The sequence below is a fragment of the Coccinella septempunctata genome, chromosome 2 (genome assembly GCF_907165205.1).
Source record: "Coccinella septempunctata chromosome 2, icCocSept1.1, whole genome shotgun sequence".
Classification (NCBI taxonomy): domain Eukaryota; kingdom Metazoa; phylum Arthropoda; class Insecta; order Coleoptera; family Coccinellidae; genus Coccinella; species Coccinella septempunctata.
This window is the reverse complement of record NC_058190.1, coordinates 49,311,483-49,329,492: the sequence shown is the minus strand read 5'-3', so window position 1 is coordinate 49,329,492 and position 18,010 is coordinate 49,311,483. Positions and strand designations below refer to the sequence as shown.

At 34.3% G+C, this 18,010-nt stretch overlaps 3 protein-coding genes across 4 annotated transcripts in view; 1 reads left to right on the top strand and 2 right to left on the bottom strand.

Moving 5' to 3' along the window:
- Window positions 1-1,920: 1,920 nt before the first annotated feature.
- On the bottom strand, window positions 1,921-8,993 carry LOC123307280 (spatacsin). Its single transcript, XM_044889521.1, has 10 exons — window positions 8,667-8,993; window positions 8,383-8,559; window positions 7,991-8,324; window positions 6,068-7,926; window positions 5,593-5,772; window positions 4,311-5,451; window positions 3,933-4,231; window positions 2,945-3,676; window positions 2,690-2,889; window positions 1,921-2,503 (listed from the first exon to the last, which is right to left on the bottom strand). The coding sequence occupies exons 1-10, from the start codon at window positions 8,685-8,687 to the stop codon at window positions 2,140-2,142; spliced, it is 5,307 nt and encodes a 1,768-aa protein (XP_044745456.1). The 5' UTR covers window positions 8,688-8,993; the 3' UTR covers window positions 1,921-2,139.
- Window positions 8,994-9,663: 670 nt separating this feature from the next.
- Window positions 9,664-15,722, bottom strand: LOC123306338 (myb-like protein X). The gene is made up of 3 exons (XM_044888306.1): window positions 15,564-15,722; window positions 15,066-15,344; window positions 9,664-14,955 (listed from the first exon to the last, which is right to left on the bottom strand). The coding sequence occupies exons 2-3, from the start codon at window positions 15,322-15,324 to the stop codon at window positions 9,845-9,847; spliced, it is 5,370 nt and encodes a 1,789-aa protein (XP_044744241.1). The 5' UTR covers window positions 15,325-15,344; window positions 15,564-15,722; the 3' UTR covers window positions 9,664-9,844.
- A 452-nt stretch (window positions 15,723-16,174) lies between these two features.
- LOC123307665 overlaps window positions 16,175-18,010 on the top strand; it is a 48,950-nt gene continuing 47,114 nt past the window's right edge. For both annotated transcript variants that reach the window (XM_044890063.1, XM_044890062.1), the window contains exon 1: window positions 16,175-16,432. In XM_044890063.1, coding sequence (XP_044745998.1) covers window positions 16,375-16,432 — 58 coding nt within the window. In that variant the 5' untranslated portion in view covers window positions 16,175-16,374. The remainder of the gene's footprint in view (window positions 16,433-18,010) is intronic.

The following is an 18,010-nucleotide window of genomic DNA, read 5'->3' as shown; positions in this document are numbered from 1 at the left end:
TTAATTTTTTAACCATCGGGAAGGAGAGTTCGGAGCCGAAAATCAGCTTATTTGGAGGGCCGAGGAAACGCAATCTGTGAGCGAACCACTGCGTCCGCTGGATATTGACTATTGAGAGCCAAGAAAAATGCTAAACGAAAGACGAATGACCGAAGAGAGCCCAGCAAATTCTCTAGACACAGGAGCTTGATCGAAAATAGGAAAAAAAGCTCTCTCTCTGCTCTGACTACCTCAATATGTATACGATTCTTGCAGTATGAGAATTTGATCAAATGCATACATGCTGCCATCACTCTGAGAGCCAAGAAAGTTAATGAAATTGTCCTAATTTCCTGTCAGATGGCGCTAGGGTGTATTCCTTCACCGTAACCACCACTGGTACGTCAACATCTAGTTTTTATCGACGAAATGGTACTTCTATTAATATTTTGAGTGTTGGCGTTGTGCTAGATCGATTGAACAGTAAGCTCTTTCTTCATGACATATTCCAATCGACGCATATTGTGAAATCCATCCTTTCCTAAATACAGAATGTGTATTTGCTAGTTTTCCTAGACATAATGGCAATTTGACTGATTTTATTCCATTCCTTCATCTAATTCCATCATTTTGGCCTTCTCGATCCGTGCGATGTGTCGGGCAGTGTATGCGGTCCGTGGAAATTGGGAATTGTTTTTGCAGGAGGGAAAACCGGGAACTCAAACCCGTTGGAGAGGCGGTTAGGGTTGATTGATAGTTCGCTTGTCGCTGCTGAAGAGATAGAGAAATTTCCATTAATTTTGCTCCGGAGTTTATTTTATATTGACTGGCATTTAGCAGCCAGGACGAAGAGGAATCAGCCGATGTTATTCGCAATTTCGGTGATGTATGGTTCATCGAATTTCGCGATAGACGTGATGACAATATTTCTGGCCGAAAATAGGCGGAGCGGATTAGGGGCCATAGGGCTTAATGTATTTTTATGTTGATGATTTTCTCTTCTCGCCAATCAATTCTGTCTGAATCATTAATAAGCCTTAACTAAATTAAGGAAAAAGTCCACAACCGATCTTTTCTTACTGTTTTGTAGTGAGAAAGTACGTATTGATTGATGATGAAAATATCAATGTATATCAAACCATATCAACAAATTATTGAAATATCATCATACTCTTGATATAGAAAATCTTGTAGGAACACGTATTGTGTGACCAATTGAATAAATTGCATTCTGTAGTGACAATTGATTCTGATAATTTTAATGTATTACCAAAAATTGTCTGTTTCACCATCTAACTAATCCGATATAGCACAAAGGGTCGTAGAATTTTATATTGGAAGCTTGTAACTTTTAGTTCAAGTTGAAATCGACTGGGTTTGAAGATGGTGCTACCATCTGTACAGACACAACAGAGGTTGAAATAAAAATATTGAAGAATTCTATTTTATCGAACAAGAGTTATAGAATTCTTTATTGAGTCAACGTTCTGCCATCTATACGAATATCGCCGAAGTTTACATAAACTTGTCAAAGATTTCTAGGTTGATAATTCGTCAGTTACAGAGAAGTTTCCTAGATGGCAGGTCGACACGGTAGAATTCTTTTTTTGATGTTAAGTAGCTCCATCTAGGAGAGTAAAACGGAAGTTCACTTGGAATTTCGAAAGAATTCTATTTTTCAGGAATGTTTTGATTACGTTAGTTCAGGAAAAATCCAAAGGGTGGAAGAAGAGCATAAGGAGAACTCGATAGAGTTCACAGCGGACGAATCATTTTATGGAGACGTACAATGCTCAAGTTAATGATGATAAAATATGCAGCTTTGGAATATTATTCACACAGTACACAGCCTTTTGAGATTTTTTTAACAAAAAATTAATAGTAACTAGTAGGAGAAACCTTGGAGAATATTTCAACACATTCTTCTGAAAAAAAAATCATTCAATGTAGCAAAATTTATTTTACTTTTCGTTTTTTGTAGATATACAATATACAATTATACAATTAAATTATTATTACTGATCATTATTATTACAACAGTTCTAAAATTTAAAATGTCAAATTAACAAAAATAAACCAGTCATCTGTAAATAAATCTCATTAATAATAACAAAAAATAAAATCAATATTACTACAACATAGAAAAATACAAGAATACTGCTATGAATTTCGGTAACCCCTTTTCCAAACTGTATCTTTCAAATAACAAAGCTGTCCAGTATTCAACAAATCCTCCACAATATCGTTCAAACTTAATTCACTAGCAATTTGGTATTTGGCATGTACGGAAGGCAGTTTATTTAGGATTTCTTTCATATTTTTCACGCCCTCTGGGGTGATTACGGCGTACATGGAGATAAAACGCTTTGAAATATCTCTTATAAGGGCTTCAGTCAAAGGAAGATGATTCAGAAATTGTTCCAGGTAGTTGGTGTTGTTCTGCAGAACACATTGTTTCAGCAAAACTGCTGCCCAGTCTGGATTGTAATCATAGGCCTCCACCACAATTAGTGACTGTTCGAAACTGGAATGAATGTATTTTTGTCATTTTTCATCATTTATGAAAGGGGATTAGCATAATGTTGATCAACTTTTATGGACCCTAAGGGGTAATTTTAGAAAGAAACAATGTTCAAATTTTCAACAAGAACTTTTGGGGAGAGAAAAATAAAATTTCCACAAAATAGGTCAAGAAGTGTTCAAAACTCACCCTAATTGAGATGAAATCAAATTGACAATTTGACTTTCCTCTAAATCTAAAAGGCACACTGCTGTATCAGAAGGAGACAAACCACTGAACAGAGATAACTGCAAGGCTATAAGTTCAGCTTGCTTGGCTGTATGCATAGCTTTCATCAATTTTTCACCTTGCAAATGAAACTCTGTAGCATATGTGTAATTTTCCATAGCCTAAAAATACCGAGGACAAAGTGAAAATGAACGAATGTTTCAAATATATTCTAACCTTGGATAGGCACAGCTTAGTCCCTTCAGTGTTGGTGAATAAAACATATGGTTCAGTGTCTGGATTAATTTTGTAGTTCTGCATCTCTAATTTCGAAATATCGATGAGATTCTTGATTACTCCAACTGCGTCATTTTCCCACAAGAGAGCTACTTCAGAGAACATTGCAAAGTGCAATGCGACCATTTTGTATAAATCCTTCTCGGCAGGACAATTCTTCTTCAAATAAGATAACAAGGCGATTTTCAAAGAGTTATCCCTATTCGAGCCTTTCATAAGAAGATACTCGAATTGATCATTATCTTTCAGGATTTGGAAGACGTAGTTCATTTCTGAATATCTAGCGATTCCAGTCAGTAATCTAACAATGAGTTTCCAGCTCCTCAAAGAAACCAAATAATTTATAATTTTCCGACATTGCGTCAAAACGTTAGATATTCCCTGCATATTACAATCAGATGTGAAGCAGTCATTAGCTTTTATCATCAGCTCTAGTATGAACTTTAATTCATTCATTTTTATTTCATTAGTAGACGACATGTGAGATATGAATAGGACTTGAGCATAGTTGAATATTTTTCTGCCCAATATTGAACAGTCTTGTTGGAAAAGGCGTAATATGTAGTGGAAATGGGTGTTTAGATTCAAGTCCCACATCATGGGAACATCAGTTTTGGATTGGATATGGTTCTGTAAGTGGTTTATCAACTGCTCGCAGATCAAGTCAGATATCTAGAAAGAATGATCAATTTTGAATTCACGTTCAGAGGGGAATTGAAGAGTAACATTTGATGAAAAAACATGGTTGCGAGGTTGAGACAGCACTTTTCGAAACATCTGAATTTCCATAAAGAATGGAAAAAAAAATTCAAAGGCACAATTCAGCACAAACTTTTTTTTTGAAAATTGAAAAGTGCTGGGCTAATTTCGCAGATATGGAAAAATCAGTGGACTAATGTATATAGTATGTGTAAATTTATTGTCATACCTGTTCCCTGCTCCATTTATGAATAGAAACAAAATCATGAACTAGATCCAATTTCGACAAACAATCTATATCGAGAGCGTTTTTCAAGAAATTCGGATCAGGGTTGGAAAGAACAACGTGATAAGGCACCTGAGTCAATAGACTCACTCGATATGTCTGAATGATATTTGAAATTATTTCAGATCCGTTCGCCAATTTTTCAGACAAGGTTTTGAGTAAACTCAATACTTCCTCACCACCTACTTCTTGAGTTGAATCCGCAATAAGTGTCGATGAGGAGGGATATTGATAAGGGGAAACTGTAAAAAAACATGGTGAACTGACAAAAAGGAAAAAAATATTCGACTCTAGGCAGATAAACTTTTTTTGCATACTCACTCAGACTTAGACCCGAAAGTCTACTCGAAAACATAGTTCTTCTACTGTAACTCTTGAAGTTGGAATTTTTGTTCAGCAACATCTTCTCCTTCATGCTGAGTTGATAAGGCATCACCAGACCTTCTGCCAAACTGTTGCATAACTTCAATATTTCCAAATCGACGCTTTTACAAGAGAACATTCGCTCTAGTCTCAAAGCCAAAAAAAAATTACCTTTGTCTAGTGCTAGAGAAATGATATCGTTAACTTTATACTCAGCATCATCAGACGTTGAGTTCTCGTTTTCAGATAATTGATCCAATTTACTCACAATATCCTTATATAGATGAGTTTCACTTTGTATATCTAACAAATCGGGGTTTTTATACTTCTCATCCAGTTTTAAATAATTTAAGATCATAACCTTTTCCAGTTCATACTGGTAAGATAACTGGAAATTCCTCGCCCACTGGTAAGCCAATTTGGAAACCTCAAACTTCTCTAATTCGTCACTTATCTTATCCAACGAATTGGAGTAAAATTCAACGACCCTATCGGCAGTTACACCATGGAATTTGAAAGATTCATTGCAATTGTCCCAAAAGTTTGTTTTGTCCTTCCTTTTTCCAAATTCGTTTTCCCACTCCATTAAAATGACCAAATCGCTTGGTAAGCTTCCGATTTGAGCCACTTTCAAAGCAGTACTGAAATTATTCTCTTGAAGGAGGTCATTCTGACATTCTATGATGGCTTCTCTGTGATGAATCGCACTCAGCGCTCTGTTCAAATCCAGACGGATTCTGGTACCGTTCTCATACAAGGCAGTCAATATATCCAAGACAGACGAAAAAGATGGCACATCGATGCAGAACAATTCTTGAACTTCAAGTTGTTTTATCACCTTCAGAAAAGTAATTTGATCATACGTCGATTTGAAGTTATATTCAAGCGCTGAGGCCATAAGAATTAGCGCCGCTTCTTCTATCCAAAATCGGTTGTTAAGATATGTAACATCCCTATCTAACTCTGATAAGATGCTCGATTTTCTGCAGGCTTTCAGGGACCTCTTGAAGGTTGCTAATTCCTTAGACATCAAGTCTAGGTCGAATATGTGTTGGATACCAAGATGTAGGAACTTGAGGAAATGTTTCAAACCATTATCCTGAAAATCAATATGAATTTTCCTCTCTTCTCATTTCGAATTTCAGTGAAAACATTAAAATTTTGCAGCGGTTAGAAAAAAACTTCAGTTCAAAGTAAATTATCAAATCGCATTAAGTTGGTAATCTACTTTGCTACTTACAGGAAAAAATATTTGAAAACTTCGTAACAGGGTTGCTGGGAATCTATTAACCATTGCTTTATTCAAAACTTCCATGGTTGTCCCAGCTAACAAGACAATTTGTTCAACATTTTTATAAATCCTGTGAAGATCACAGGAAACCACCAGCCATGTCAACCAATTTGTGTGCAATGAGTCAGGCTACAAGATAAAGAAAAAAATCAGGTACATATGACATCCCTGATATAAAATTATCAAATGTTATGATCTAAAACGAACTAGCCAACCATCATCACTCAGAGTACCAGCAGAAAGACCATTTCAAGATACAAGACCAAACCTTTGCCAGCATATACTCTTCTTTGATGGAATAGTCTTTCTGTTCATACTCTGAGTGAAGGTAGTTGGCTAGTTTGATTTAGATCATAAAATTTGTTGATTTTCACACCAATAGATGTTATGTATGGATGAAGTTTGAATAATACTTTTCACTCACCTCGTAGCATGTGGCAAGTATGGCAAGGATAGGATGCCTGTACATATGACAAGCTTGCAGCAGAGCCTTTGGGGGATCGACACTGTTATGGCACCGAATCAAAGTCTGAAGCAATGTCGCCTTAGTATTCAATATATCGATCTCCAAAACGTCCAAAGAATCGCTCCTAGTTACTGATTGAGTTCTGAGTGAATATGAGTCATAAGATCCTGAAGAATCGCTGCTGCTCAATCTCACTCCAATCCTGGATAGAAAAGCTTTTCGAGAGTCCCTCCCTTTCATCAATGCATTTTCTTCTTCCACTTGAATATCATAACTGACGCAGTGTAAGATATGTTCGAGATAAAAGGGGTTTTTGAAACATTGGCATACTTCTTTGATTTGATCAGCTGGGTAGCAATGAATCTGAGCGAAGATCATGAAGGATAACCAGTCGTTGTTCATAGCGCAATTTTTCAAAAAACCTTCAGGTAGTTTAGAGTTGTTAACTCTACAGAATTCTATTGCAATTTCATATTTTTCCCTGGCAGTTATGAAATCTCTTCCACATTGAAAATAGAAATCTATGCCAGATAACACAGTAATTTCCAACAGTTCTTCGATGCTCTCAAAATCGTTTTTTTCTAAAGCACATTCGAATAGTTCTTTACATTGCTGAGAATCATATCCGGATCTGTTCAAAATTTCGATAACATTCAAATAAATTCGCAGCTTATTTGAAGGAACATCAACCATTTCTAGGAAACTGATGCAAGCACAACAGAGCTCTTTGTCCTCGAAACAATTTAAAGCAGTTTTGAACACTTTTTTTACTTTCTTCTCTCTCCTTTCGTCTTTACTGCCTGAATCTTGAACATGTTCATCTTCCAAAATAACCAACTTTGACGCTATACTTGGTCTTAATTCTCTCAGGTAAAAAATGTAATCCAACTCTTTCTTATAACCATATTTTTGTACTAATCTATCACAGTTGAAATGAGGTAACTCTAAAGTTGTATATCTGAATTCAAACAATTTCTTTATATTTATGTTCAAATGTTTTTCTACCAAAGTGTAATAGTTTTTATTGCAATAAGCTTCATTTTCTTCATTCGTACTGACCAATTTCCTAATTATTCCAAACTTGGAGAGAATTGCATCATAGTATTTAGAAATCTCCACCCCATGTACAATTACTTTTTTATCAAAGGCTTCAAGGAATTTGATATCAGAGGTAAACATTATCAAGCTACATAAAACTAGTGGGTTCTTTTCGAAGTACTCTTTATAATCACATTTTCTTATATAATCTATAGTAGCCATTATATTGGTTCTCAAACTTTCTTCACAATCCCACTTCAAAGATTTATACTGAATCAATAAATCTATATGTGATGATATTGAATTTTTATACGTTTCTAACGGAAGGTAATTGGAACATTCAGCCAGAACAGTTAAACTACGATGGTCTACACAAAAATCATTGAGCATTTTTATGAAATCTTTTATATTAACTGAAGATTTTTCCATTTGTAACACATCATAAATTGATGAGATATCAAATTTCAGGAACCTTTTTAGAAGCTTGGTCAGATTTGATTTTTCATCTTTCATGAAAACACCGTATTTACAAAGCTCGTTAAATATTTCCTCTTTCAAATTTTTCGTTAATCCTAAATGCTCACAATTCAAAACTTGAAGCATTTCTTCAGTTATACTATTTTTTGAGAAAAATCCCATCACATTTGGATTGCAATTGATTTCAAGACATTCAGGACTTCCAAAACTAAGAGCAATCCAACATTTGATTAGTTCATCGCTAGTAGAAATTAGATATTTGAATAGGTCCAAAGGTTTGATGAATGGAGTCAAATGATCATCTGTAAATATTTGAGTATTCAAATTCCCACTTACAGAAAAATTTATTCATTATTCAAAACTTACCATAAACTAGAAGAAACAGAATGGATGATACTTTTGAATGCCACTCTGGACTTTTTTTGTAAAGATCAGCAAGAGATTCACAAAGTGAAAAACTAGAAACACTATTTCGATTAACAAGAATTATTTCTAGAAAAGTCCAGAGATTCTTGGTACTTTCATCCATGCACTTCTGTTCAATCAAATGGTCGCCTACATATTTTCTCAATTCCACAGAGTTTGTGAGGAAGAAAATATTATGCAATTCTTTCAATGGTTCAAATCCTGCATTAATCAAGATATGTTTCGATTTATGGATTTGTTTTCTTCTGAGCAATTCCTGAACCCACGTTAAGACCTACAAATGGAATTCATTTAATTGTAGAATGAGATGTTTGGGAATTCAATTGATTCACCTCGTTCTTGAACCAGGTCTCAGCATCTACTTGTGAAATTTCATTTCTGGTTGATAAAAATTTTATTGCTAGGTCAACATGAGTTCCTTTGGCTACAGCTTCTCTAGATACTTCTCGGTTGCCCATTCGTAGCCATGCAGCCCATATAGAATTGGTTTCCTTATTGAAACTTGGCATCTGTTGAAGAATTTCATTTTATTTTTGCAAATTTCAGACTCTTTATATATATATTTTATCAAAAACCCCAATTACCATAAAAATGGTGTCAGACTCTTTATACATACTCTTTTCAATTTTTTCTCCATGGTGTTTTCAGTTATTGCTTCCTTCTTTTGCAGCTTTGATACGATGCCTTGAACTGTTATTTTACATTATTGCAACTGATAAACCAGTAATTTACTCTTTATTGCATTGTGCTATTATCTTTTCATATAAATAGTTTCTACATTGTTATCATAGTTTGTGTAAATTTATTTTCTTTGTTTGAAATAGTGATAACGAGGGCCTTTGTTCCTGAATAGAGGTTTCTGGTCATTTAGGAATCCTATCCTCTCATTCTTAAATTTCAATAACAAAAATATTTTGAATGAAATTGAATGAATGTCAAAGAGTCAAAAATTTTTGGTTAAAAGCATAGACTTAAAAATAAGTCGGCTACCAATTATTATTATATAATAAGAATTAATGGGTAAATAAATAAGCGTTACAGAATACACGTAATGGGACTGCATAATTTGTTTATTCCCCATAAACTTATTATATTTATTTTTCAATTTTCTCTACATTCCATAAGATTTGACTTTTAGCAATCTAATATTGTGTGTTGCCTATCTCTAAAGGTCAAGGATTCTTCAGGCAGAATAAGGAGTCTCCTCTAATAAGGGGAAATCAGAGACCCCTTTCTCTATGGGGGACATAATTCCGAGCAGTGAACTCAATCAAACTTAATTGTCGAGTTCACTGATTCAGGGGGCTGTAACTCCTAAAGAGAGGACCTCCTGTTAAAAATGAAGGTATCCTAATTTCGTTTCGAGAATACCTGACCAAATTTTGTTGCATTTCGGAACACCTGTATAGGGTTCACAGCAAACATATAACTTTATTATAATCTGTGGTTTCTTACATCAACTGATCTTCGGTTCTTACATTTCATTTGTACTCAATCAGACGTCTTCAAAAATAAAAGAGAATTCAATGGTTCTAAATTTTCCTGAAAAACTGAAATAAGCATTCAACACCTTTTGTGTCAAGAAAAATTTACTATGTAAAAAAAAACATTCGTTAGGAGACAAAAGTGTCCACTTCAAAAATAACATTTAATCAAATACTCAACATTATGCTTACATATTAAAGTATCAGACTTGAGAAGAGATTAAAAACAATACATATAATATATAATTAACATTAAAAAAACAAATTTTCCCGAAATTTCTTGGATGAATTGTTCTCCTCATAAAATGCTTCACTTTTTATGTTGTCTCCTGGATTTTACAGAAGGCTCCCTCTTATTCCTTGAAGAATCATAAATCATTCTGTTCTTAAAATCCCTGCTTATAATTTTTTCCAGATTAAAACCACTTATAGACGTATTAGCGGCTGACGGTTGAACTACAGCCACTTCTTCTTCCCATTCGCTTACTTCATTTGAACTGCTTGCCTTTAATTCGATTTTCTGTTTCTTACTTCCAGTTTTTTCAGAATCTTTCAGTCGTTTCGATGACTTTGAAGGCTTGATCTCTTTCAAATTTTTGGCTTCAATTTGAGTTTTAATACTATCGGGTAGTTTAGATTTCGATGTACAGACTTTTTTAGATGGTACTTCTTTATCCATTGATTCTAAATTCTTTCGTTTCACTTTCTTTTCCTTCATTTGAATGGTGGCTTCACTTTGTTCATTATGTTTTTTGTGTGTTTGAGATGCGATTTTTTCCGTAGATTCACCATGTTTCAGCTTTTTCTTTCCCGATTTCTGTTCTGAAGAATCTTTTTCCTTTGAGTCAGAAACATTTTTGGTTGTCTTTTTCTTTTTTTCCTTTTGATCAGAGTTATCATGAATTTTTTCTTGTTTAGACTCTTTTTTCGTTTTCTTCATAGTTTTTGTTTGAGAAGATTCAATCTCATCAGATTTATTATCTTGTGAAGTATTAGAAGACGGTTCTGGTTTCTTTTTTTTCAATTCACTACCTTTAGATTCCTCATTCAGGATTACATTTTTCTCAATAGAAGAATTTTTAGACTTCTTTCTATTCCTTCTGGACTTTTTAACCTTTACCTGATCTTCACTTTCAATATTTCTTGTTTCATCCTTCGAAGCAGAATCATCTTGATGTTTTTTCAGCTCTACATGAACTTCTTCCAATTCCATATTTTTACTTTGATCTTTTCCAATGCTAACATCAATTTTCTCTAGAGATTTTCTATTATAGGTGTGGTGGCTTTTGTCATTTGATAATCTTTTAGATTCATTAGAGGAATTTTCAACAATCTTATCATCATCTTTGGCTGTTTCCAAAGAAATATTCAACGAATCCCTGGATTTTATTTTTTCCATTGAAGGAGAATTCTGAGGTGGTTTAAAGTTCAGAGATACATTCAGTGAAATATTACCTTCCGATTCGTTTATATTTTTACAAAATACATCAACCATTCCATGGATTCGGTCCAAAATAACTTTACTCTTTGCAGCACCAATACTGCATGTTTCTTGTAGTATAACAGAGCTTTCTGAGACTGCAGATGAATTCATAACATCAGTGATAGTATTACTTGGCATGTCTTTATCCTCAGGGTTAACTTTAAGAATAGAATCAATTTTTTCTTCAAAGGATTTTCCAGTATCTTCTTCCTCCGGTTTTTTGTGAATTGGCACAAAATCGGCTTCTGGAATTTTAGATGACATTTCAACCGGCTCAAATACTTCGTCTGAATCACTAGTCGAAGGCGCAATTATTTTTTTGTACTTCTTTTTCGTTTTAACCAATCCAAGATACTCCTCTTCGCCTGATATTAGTTCTTGTTCTTCATCATCTATGAAAGAGTCATTGGGGTCATAATCATCTTCGGAACTTTCTTCTTCCGTACCAGAACTCAGAACAGATTCTCCTTCATCTTTGATTTCATATTCGTCATTTTCCTCTTCACCCAAACTTTCTTCTCCCTCTTCAGCCATTTCGTCGAAGTATTCGTTTAGTTCAATCTCGTCTGAACTTTCCTCATCGTCTTCAATATCAATTCCACTTCTAGTCATTATTTCAATTTGTCTCTTACTGCGTCTTCTTTTGTCCTTCGAAGGCTTTCTTTCTGTGTCTTGGTCCCTCTCTTCGGTTGTTTTTTCTGAAGACACTTTCAGTTTTTTACTTATTCCACCAGTTTCCTCAGATTTTCTTTTAGTGGCTCCAACTTCACTATAAGGATTAATCCTTTTCAAAGATTTACGTCCGGCTGATGGTTCTTCCACTTTTTGTTTTGGGTTTTCACACTTTTCCTCCTTTATTTTTTTTAAGGCACTACCATCTGCAATTTCAAGAGTGTTATTTTCATCATCGGAAGAAGATATTAAATGAACTTCTGTATCTTTATCTAACAGTCTCAAATTCTCTTCATCCCCTTCATTCATGCTTTCTGTTGAGGACGATGTTGGTTTTTGTAGGCTTAATTTTGAAATGTTTTCTCTTTCATGTCTGATTTTGTTTGGAAGAGAATGCCTTGATTTTGTATTTTTATTTTTTAGTTCTTCATTATCCCTTTTCTCTGTATCACTTTTCTTATTTTTAGCATCAGGCAGAGAAAGTCTTGATCTGGTATTTTTAATTTTCACTTCTTCATTTTCCATTTTCTCTGTTTCATTCTGCTTATTCTCAGCATCAAGAAAAGAAAGTCTTGTTTTGGTGCTTTTAATTTCGAGTTCATTTTCCTTTTTCTCTGTTTCAGTTTTTTTCTTCTCAGAGTTGGGTAAAGAATGTCGAGTCCTTGATTTCACAGTTGATGACTCTTGTTCTTGGTTTTTTGATGTGTTATCACCTTTTCCTATTTCCTGTTCACTAGATTTTGACTGATCGATTTCCTGCACCTCATCGCCGCTCTGCTTTATAACTGTCACACTTTTCAGTATAATTGTGGAAGGACTCATGACCGACTTCGAAATGTCTTTTTCTTCAGATTCTTGACCAACAGATGTTTCGAGACATGTTTCTTCTAGATTTTTCTCAGAGTTGTTGGAATCTGTCAATTTATTCATGGATTTACGTGGGGAATTCTTCACTATATTGTTTTCCTGCTTTACCAAATCCACTGCAACGTTAGTCACAATTTCTTGTGCTACATTTTCAGATAAATCAGAATCATTTTCCATCTTCACTAAAGAAATATTTGCCTTGGAATCGTTACTTTCCAACACGCTTTTTTCCAATTCCTCACTTTTCTCAATTGATTTCCGTGAATCTTTGGATTTTGGAGTACTAGGGACAATTTCAAGTACTTTTTCATTATCTTCATGATTTTCGGGTACACTATGCCATTCTTCATTTGTTTGCAGAATTGAATTATTGGGTTCTTCAAGTTCCTTGGATTCTTCAAGTTCCTTGAATTCTACATTTGATTCAATATTAGTTGGATCTTTTTCTTCGGTAGATGGTGCTTCAACTTCAACCTCCAAAATGGTTTTTGATGCATCAATTGATTTCCGTTTAGCGGATGATTCTTCTTGTGCATCTTCATTTTGATGTGATGATTTAGCTGCAACTAATATTATGTCATTTGAATCAACAACCTCTATAATTTCATCTTCGGAATCGACCACTGTAGTACTGGTGTCGTCTTCCTCATTAGTAGGAGTTACTGTTAGAAGTTTATCAGTACTCTTCTCAAGTATTGACTGATTTTTATCACTGTCAAAACTCTTATCTAACACCGATTCATCTAATCCTGAAACGGTTACATCTTCAGTTGGTAGTTGACTGGTTTCTTTTGATAATGATTCATCTTTTTCCTCATTTTCATAAAGGGCTTTTTTGGCTGCTTCTTCTTCCTCATCGGTGTCAACTAATTTAATGGAGGTCTCACTAGCACAATCATCATCTGTCTCATTGATGATATCTGCTGTTGAAGTTTTATTTTCATTACTTTGAGGTTCTACGTGGCTTTCTGTTTTTTTTACCGATGGAGATCCTTTATCTGGCGAGGAATTTAACTGAGAGAACGATCCTTCCATGGCCAAACTGGTATTTTTGATGCTAGTATTTTGATCAAATACATTCTTGGAAATATCTGCATCCTTAAGTGAAACATTTTGAACTGTAACTTCAGATTCTTTTTCTTCAATTACTTCAGTATGATGTCCATTCATTGTGACATCTTTCGGAGTTACGATTGTAGAAGGAGCTTCATTCTTGAATAAATCGTCTTCATCTTCATCGACATCCATAGGTTCACATAAACTGTTTCTAGGAGTCTTTTTTGCTGCAAAGGCCAATTTTTCAGTTTCATTATTTAAAATTCCCTCATTTAATTTTATGGACCTTCTTTTTTTAGGAATGTTCATTGAACTATTTTCTTTATCGCTTCCAGGGGAACAAAATGTTGCTGTTTTATTTTCAGTCTTTTCAAATTCGATTTCATTGTCTTCTTTCAATGAAAGGGTATACGAACCATCTTCCCCTATCTCAATGTAATTTTTCAGTTGAACAACTGGACTTTCTTCAGGACTAATTGGTGTATCTGAATTTTCAGTGGTAACATCCTCTAATTTTTCCGCTTCAGATTCTTTTGTCACAGATTGGGCTTCATTTGCAGGAGATTTTAAATCTGTTTCTTTGGGTGCTTCAACTTGTAACTTATCTTCATCAACTTCATCTTTATTTCCGTCAGTGATAGATTCTTCAGGCAAGCATTTCTCAGAACTGGACTTTTCTTCTGGAAATTCCTTGTTTTCAGTTTCTTCTTTTTCATCAACAGATGCTGCTTGTTCCAAAATAGTTTCTGCAACACTGGACTTTTCTTCCTTATGATTTGTTTCTGTTTTGGTTTTGTCTTTTTCTTCTGTGTTAGATTTCTCAGAGTCTGCTCCATTTCTTTCATAACTAGATTCTTCTCCTAAAACTTCATTCAGAGAATCAAGTATTCTTTCACTCTCATCATCAGCAAGTTCTTCTATTACTTCTAAAGTGTGAATAACTTCTTGTTTTTCTTCAGTAGCCTCTTTTTCTTTGACTTCCTGTTCTAGCTCTTTGATTGGTTCTAACTGATTATCTTCATTGAACAATCTCTTTGTTTTAGGTCTAGTTTCAACTTTAGTATCTTCTTCTTGTTCATCTATCGAAGATGACCTACGCCTACGAGTGATTGGTTTAGCCTTTTCTATAACTTCTTCGACAATAGGTTCTTGGAGTCCTGTGGAAGATCTCCTAGTAGATCGCCTGGCTGGAATTTCAACAGTTTCCGAATCTTGTGATGACCGCCTTGTTCTTCTAGCAGGAACGTCTAACGATGGTGAAGAACTTGATAGCCTTGTATTTCTGCGGCTAGGGGAGTTCGGTGTTGATGTTTTTTCTTCTTCAATAACTTTGGATACTGAACCTATGAAAAATTCACGTTGAAATAATGTACTTGTATTTCATTTTATATAGCATTCAACTCTGAACTTCTGGGACATGTCTAACCAATATTTTAAGAATAGATGAACTTACTTCTTCTAGTTCTGATTGGGGCTGGTTTAGGATCTTCATCAGTTGATGTCCTTCTTGTTTTTCTGACGTCTGTTGTGATGTTATTCGTTTCCACTGTAGTTTTTTCTGCATTAGCTGAACTTCTTCTGGTCCGAATTGCTTTAGGAGCAGGAGAACTGGTCAAATTCTGGCCGGATGAGATACGACTAGATCTTCTTACAGGTTGAGGCGAATCAGCTCTTTCATCGGTAGCGAGATCTACTAGCCCCCTTTTAGACATTTTAGCAACGGAATTGTACACTACAAATTGAGAAATGTCGTGTGTTACTAAAAGGTACGTTATTTTGATCATTAACAAAACTGACTTTAATATGGCAATGCAATAAATTAGAAGTTAACATTATCTATTTAACATTATGATAACGGATGATCCAGACAAAAAACTTTGAGTTTAACAGATTTGTTGAAGAAAATTCTGCTGCTACTTGGAAAATGTATGAAACTGGATTTATACCTTACCTTACGTCGGAATTTTAAAATATTATTGAAACATATAGATTGAAATTGAACTGTTACACGTGCACTTATCGCGGTTTTCTTTCTAAAAAGCGGTTAACTACGACTTTTGTCACTTTAAATAATCCTGACGCACGCGTATGTTGGGAAACAGCTGTACGAATATTAACCGCGAATGGCGTATCATAGAAATCAAAGTAGATCAAAAATCTTTTAATTAAACCACAGTTGTACCTTGTACTAAGTCAAAAATTAATTTATAATACCGTGAGCTCCTGTGGAGTGAAGCCTATCCCACACTGCCTCTCGTTGTGTTTACTCGTTAATCACAAATCAAATCCCAATCAATAGGAAAATTAATTTGAATTTCAAACAAATAAATTATTCGTTCGAAACTACAAGGAAGTTAAAAGCTTTGGAAAGTTTGTCTAAATATTGCACACCATGCAATGATTTTCCTCATGATTGAGAAAGAAATCTCTCTTTTGCTCCGTTGGTAACATGGAAATCGTCAAATGCGTTTTCCCAAAGTACCTTTGGCAAAGGAATACGATTGAATAGTGGCAACGTTGCACAGCTAGTACGCCTGTTTTATGGGTTGCGTGATGCCAAAAGCGACAAGACGTTCACGATGTATTGTAATATGTGTAGTATATCTTCAACCACCGGGCTTTTATAGTATCCGCCGAAATCAATGAAAGCTCAACATTTCCACGATTTCCCTTATTCTAATCGGCCGCAAAGACCAGTTATTCATTTTTAAGATGTAAAAATTCGTACAAATGAAGCTACAATAACCGAGAACGATATTAAAATGCGATATTTGTACAAAGTGTTCTTTTGTTGTGCTTTATTAGCCGCTGTTCAAGAAGGTAACCTGTATTCTGAGTGTTGGCTTCTGAATTTATGTTTGGTTTCTCTAGAATTCGCTCAGAGATGTTGAATCGATATATTGGTAGTTATGAGATGCAGCCGTGACTCAAATTAGCCGTCCCAATTTTTGTCAGATAAAATTCGAAGATAGAATAATATTTACATGGTCTCCGCACCACAACTTTGAAGTGAAAATTTTTTCGGATATTTTCCTCAAATTTCCACGTGGAATTCGCAATCGTTAACAGTGGCACGTTTTTATGATTGATAAATTGTAGACTTGATTAAGTAGGCTTTTGGTTGAATAATAAGAGGCTTCATACCTTTTTTTGTGATTGGGCATGTTATTCAATAAAAGCTCGAATTGATTTTCAATTCTGTACTGAGCTCAAAACAATGAATGTAATATTACATACATTAATAATTTCTGAAATCCATTACATACATTTACTTTAATAAATCTGATTATTCATTACTATAGATATGGAAATATAATCGTATTATTATTCATTACTCTATAGCATATTTTTTACAATTTGGAACCCATTTGAATATTGTTTTGTTCAAATTATCGGAACTCCATTAATTAATTTCATAAAAGGACGAAGATGAAGTGAAAAGTATTGGAATAATAGAATCAAAATAGTTTTTATTTCAAGTTGATTCAAATGATAAACATTTTTATGCCTGCTAGTCACTTGTTCTTCATATAGTTTTATTTCTCTTCATTAGGAATAATTGTGTGATGTCTCAGAAGAACTTTTGTTTAATTTGTTACAACCATGAATAATTTTTCATAATTTTTTTCTTTGAATAATAACGTTCGTTATTATTATTAATGAAATTGAATATTTCATTCAGGTTTTTCCGTAGATTTTTATGTAGTGAAATGCGAAGTTCTTTATCTTCAGAATGTGGACTTTACAGATGATAAACTTGATTCATTACTTGCGAGGTATCTTGCAACAATCTCCTTTTATTTTTTAAAACACTACAAAGTATATATAGTAATATCTGTGAGGATCTAAAAGATAATATAATATTTCAACTTTCATTACTTAAAAACTAACAAAAAGTCCTTCCACCAAAAGTAGGTATTCCTTCAAGTAATAGTGTCGGTGAAGCAATAAATTTAAGGAAGTTATCACAAAAAAACTCAATTATCGGAGTACCATTTGGCGACACATATCTTCGCAGGGGGCATCCTAGATAAAAATTATAGCTTTTCCTTATTCATACCAGAGAAACTGTCAAGTGCTGGGACACCTGTATATTATTATACAGATTAATTACCCGCTTCAATTTTTGAACACTGCAATTATAAAGGGCTAATTAAAACTCCCCAGTGGACTTGGTTTCCAACTTCATCATATTTCATAGCTTATAAACAAAAAAAATTGCAATCACGTTTCCATTGACAACATAATTTCTGCCAGCTAATAATCTCACATAGCCTCTCTGAAAGCGCATAACAATTTGATCGTCGAAATTCAGAAATCCTCAATCGAAGACCTCCCATACCAATCTAATTCCGGAAAATTGGTCATTAACTAGTTAATTTGAAACGTAATGAACTC

What these genes read in the sequence shown, in the direction of transcription:
- LOC123307280 (XM_044889521.1), bottom strand. Translation starts at nt 8,687, where the DNA reads ATGGAGAAAAAATTGAAAAGA. An exon ending in TCTGTTTCTTCTAGTTTATG is followed by an intron (nt 7,927 to 7,990) that starts GTAAGTTTTGAA and finishes AAATATTTACAG; the next exon opens with ATGATCATTTGACTCCATTC. An exon ending in CTAAGCTGTGCCTATCCAAG is followed by an intron (nt 2,890 to 2,944) that starts GTTAGAATATAT and finishes CGGTATTTTTAG; the next exon opens with GCTATGGAAAATTACACATA.
- LOC123306338 (XM_044888306.1), bottom strand. Translation starts at nt 15,324, where the DNA reads ATGTCTAAAAGGGGGCTAGTAGATCTCGCTACCGATGAAAGAGCTGAT. An exon ending in CCCAATCAGAACTAGAAGAA is followed by an intron (nt 14,956 to 15,065) that starts GTAAGTTCATCT and finishes AATTTTTCATAG; the next exon opens with GTTCAGTATCCAAAGTTATT.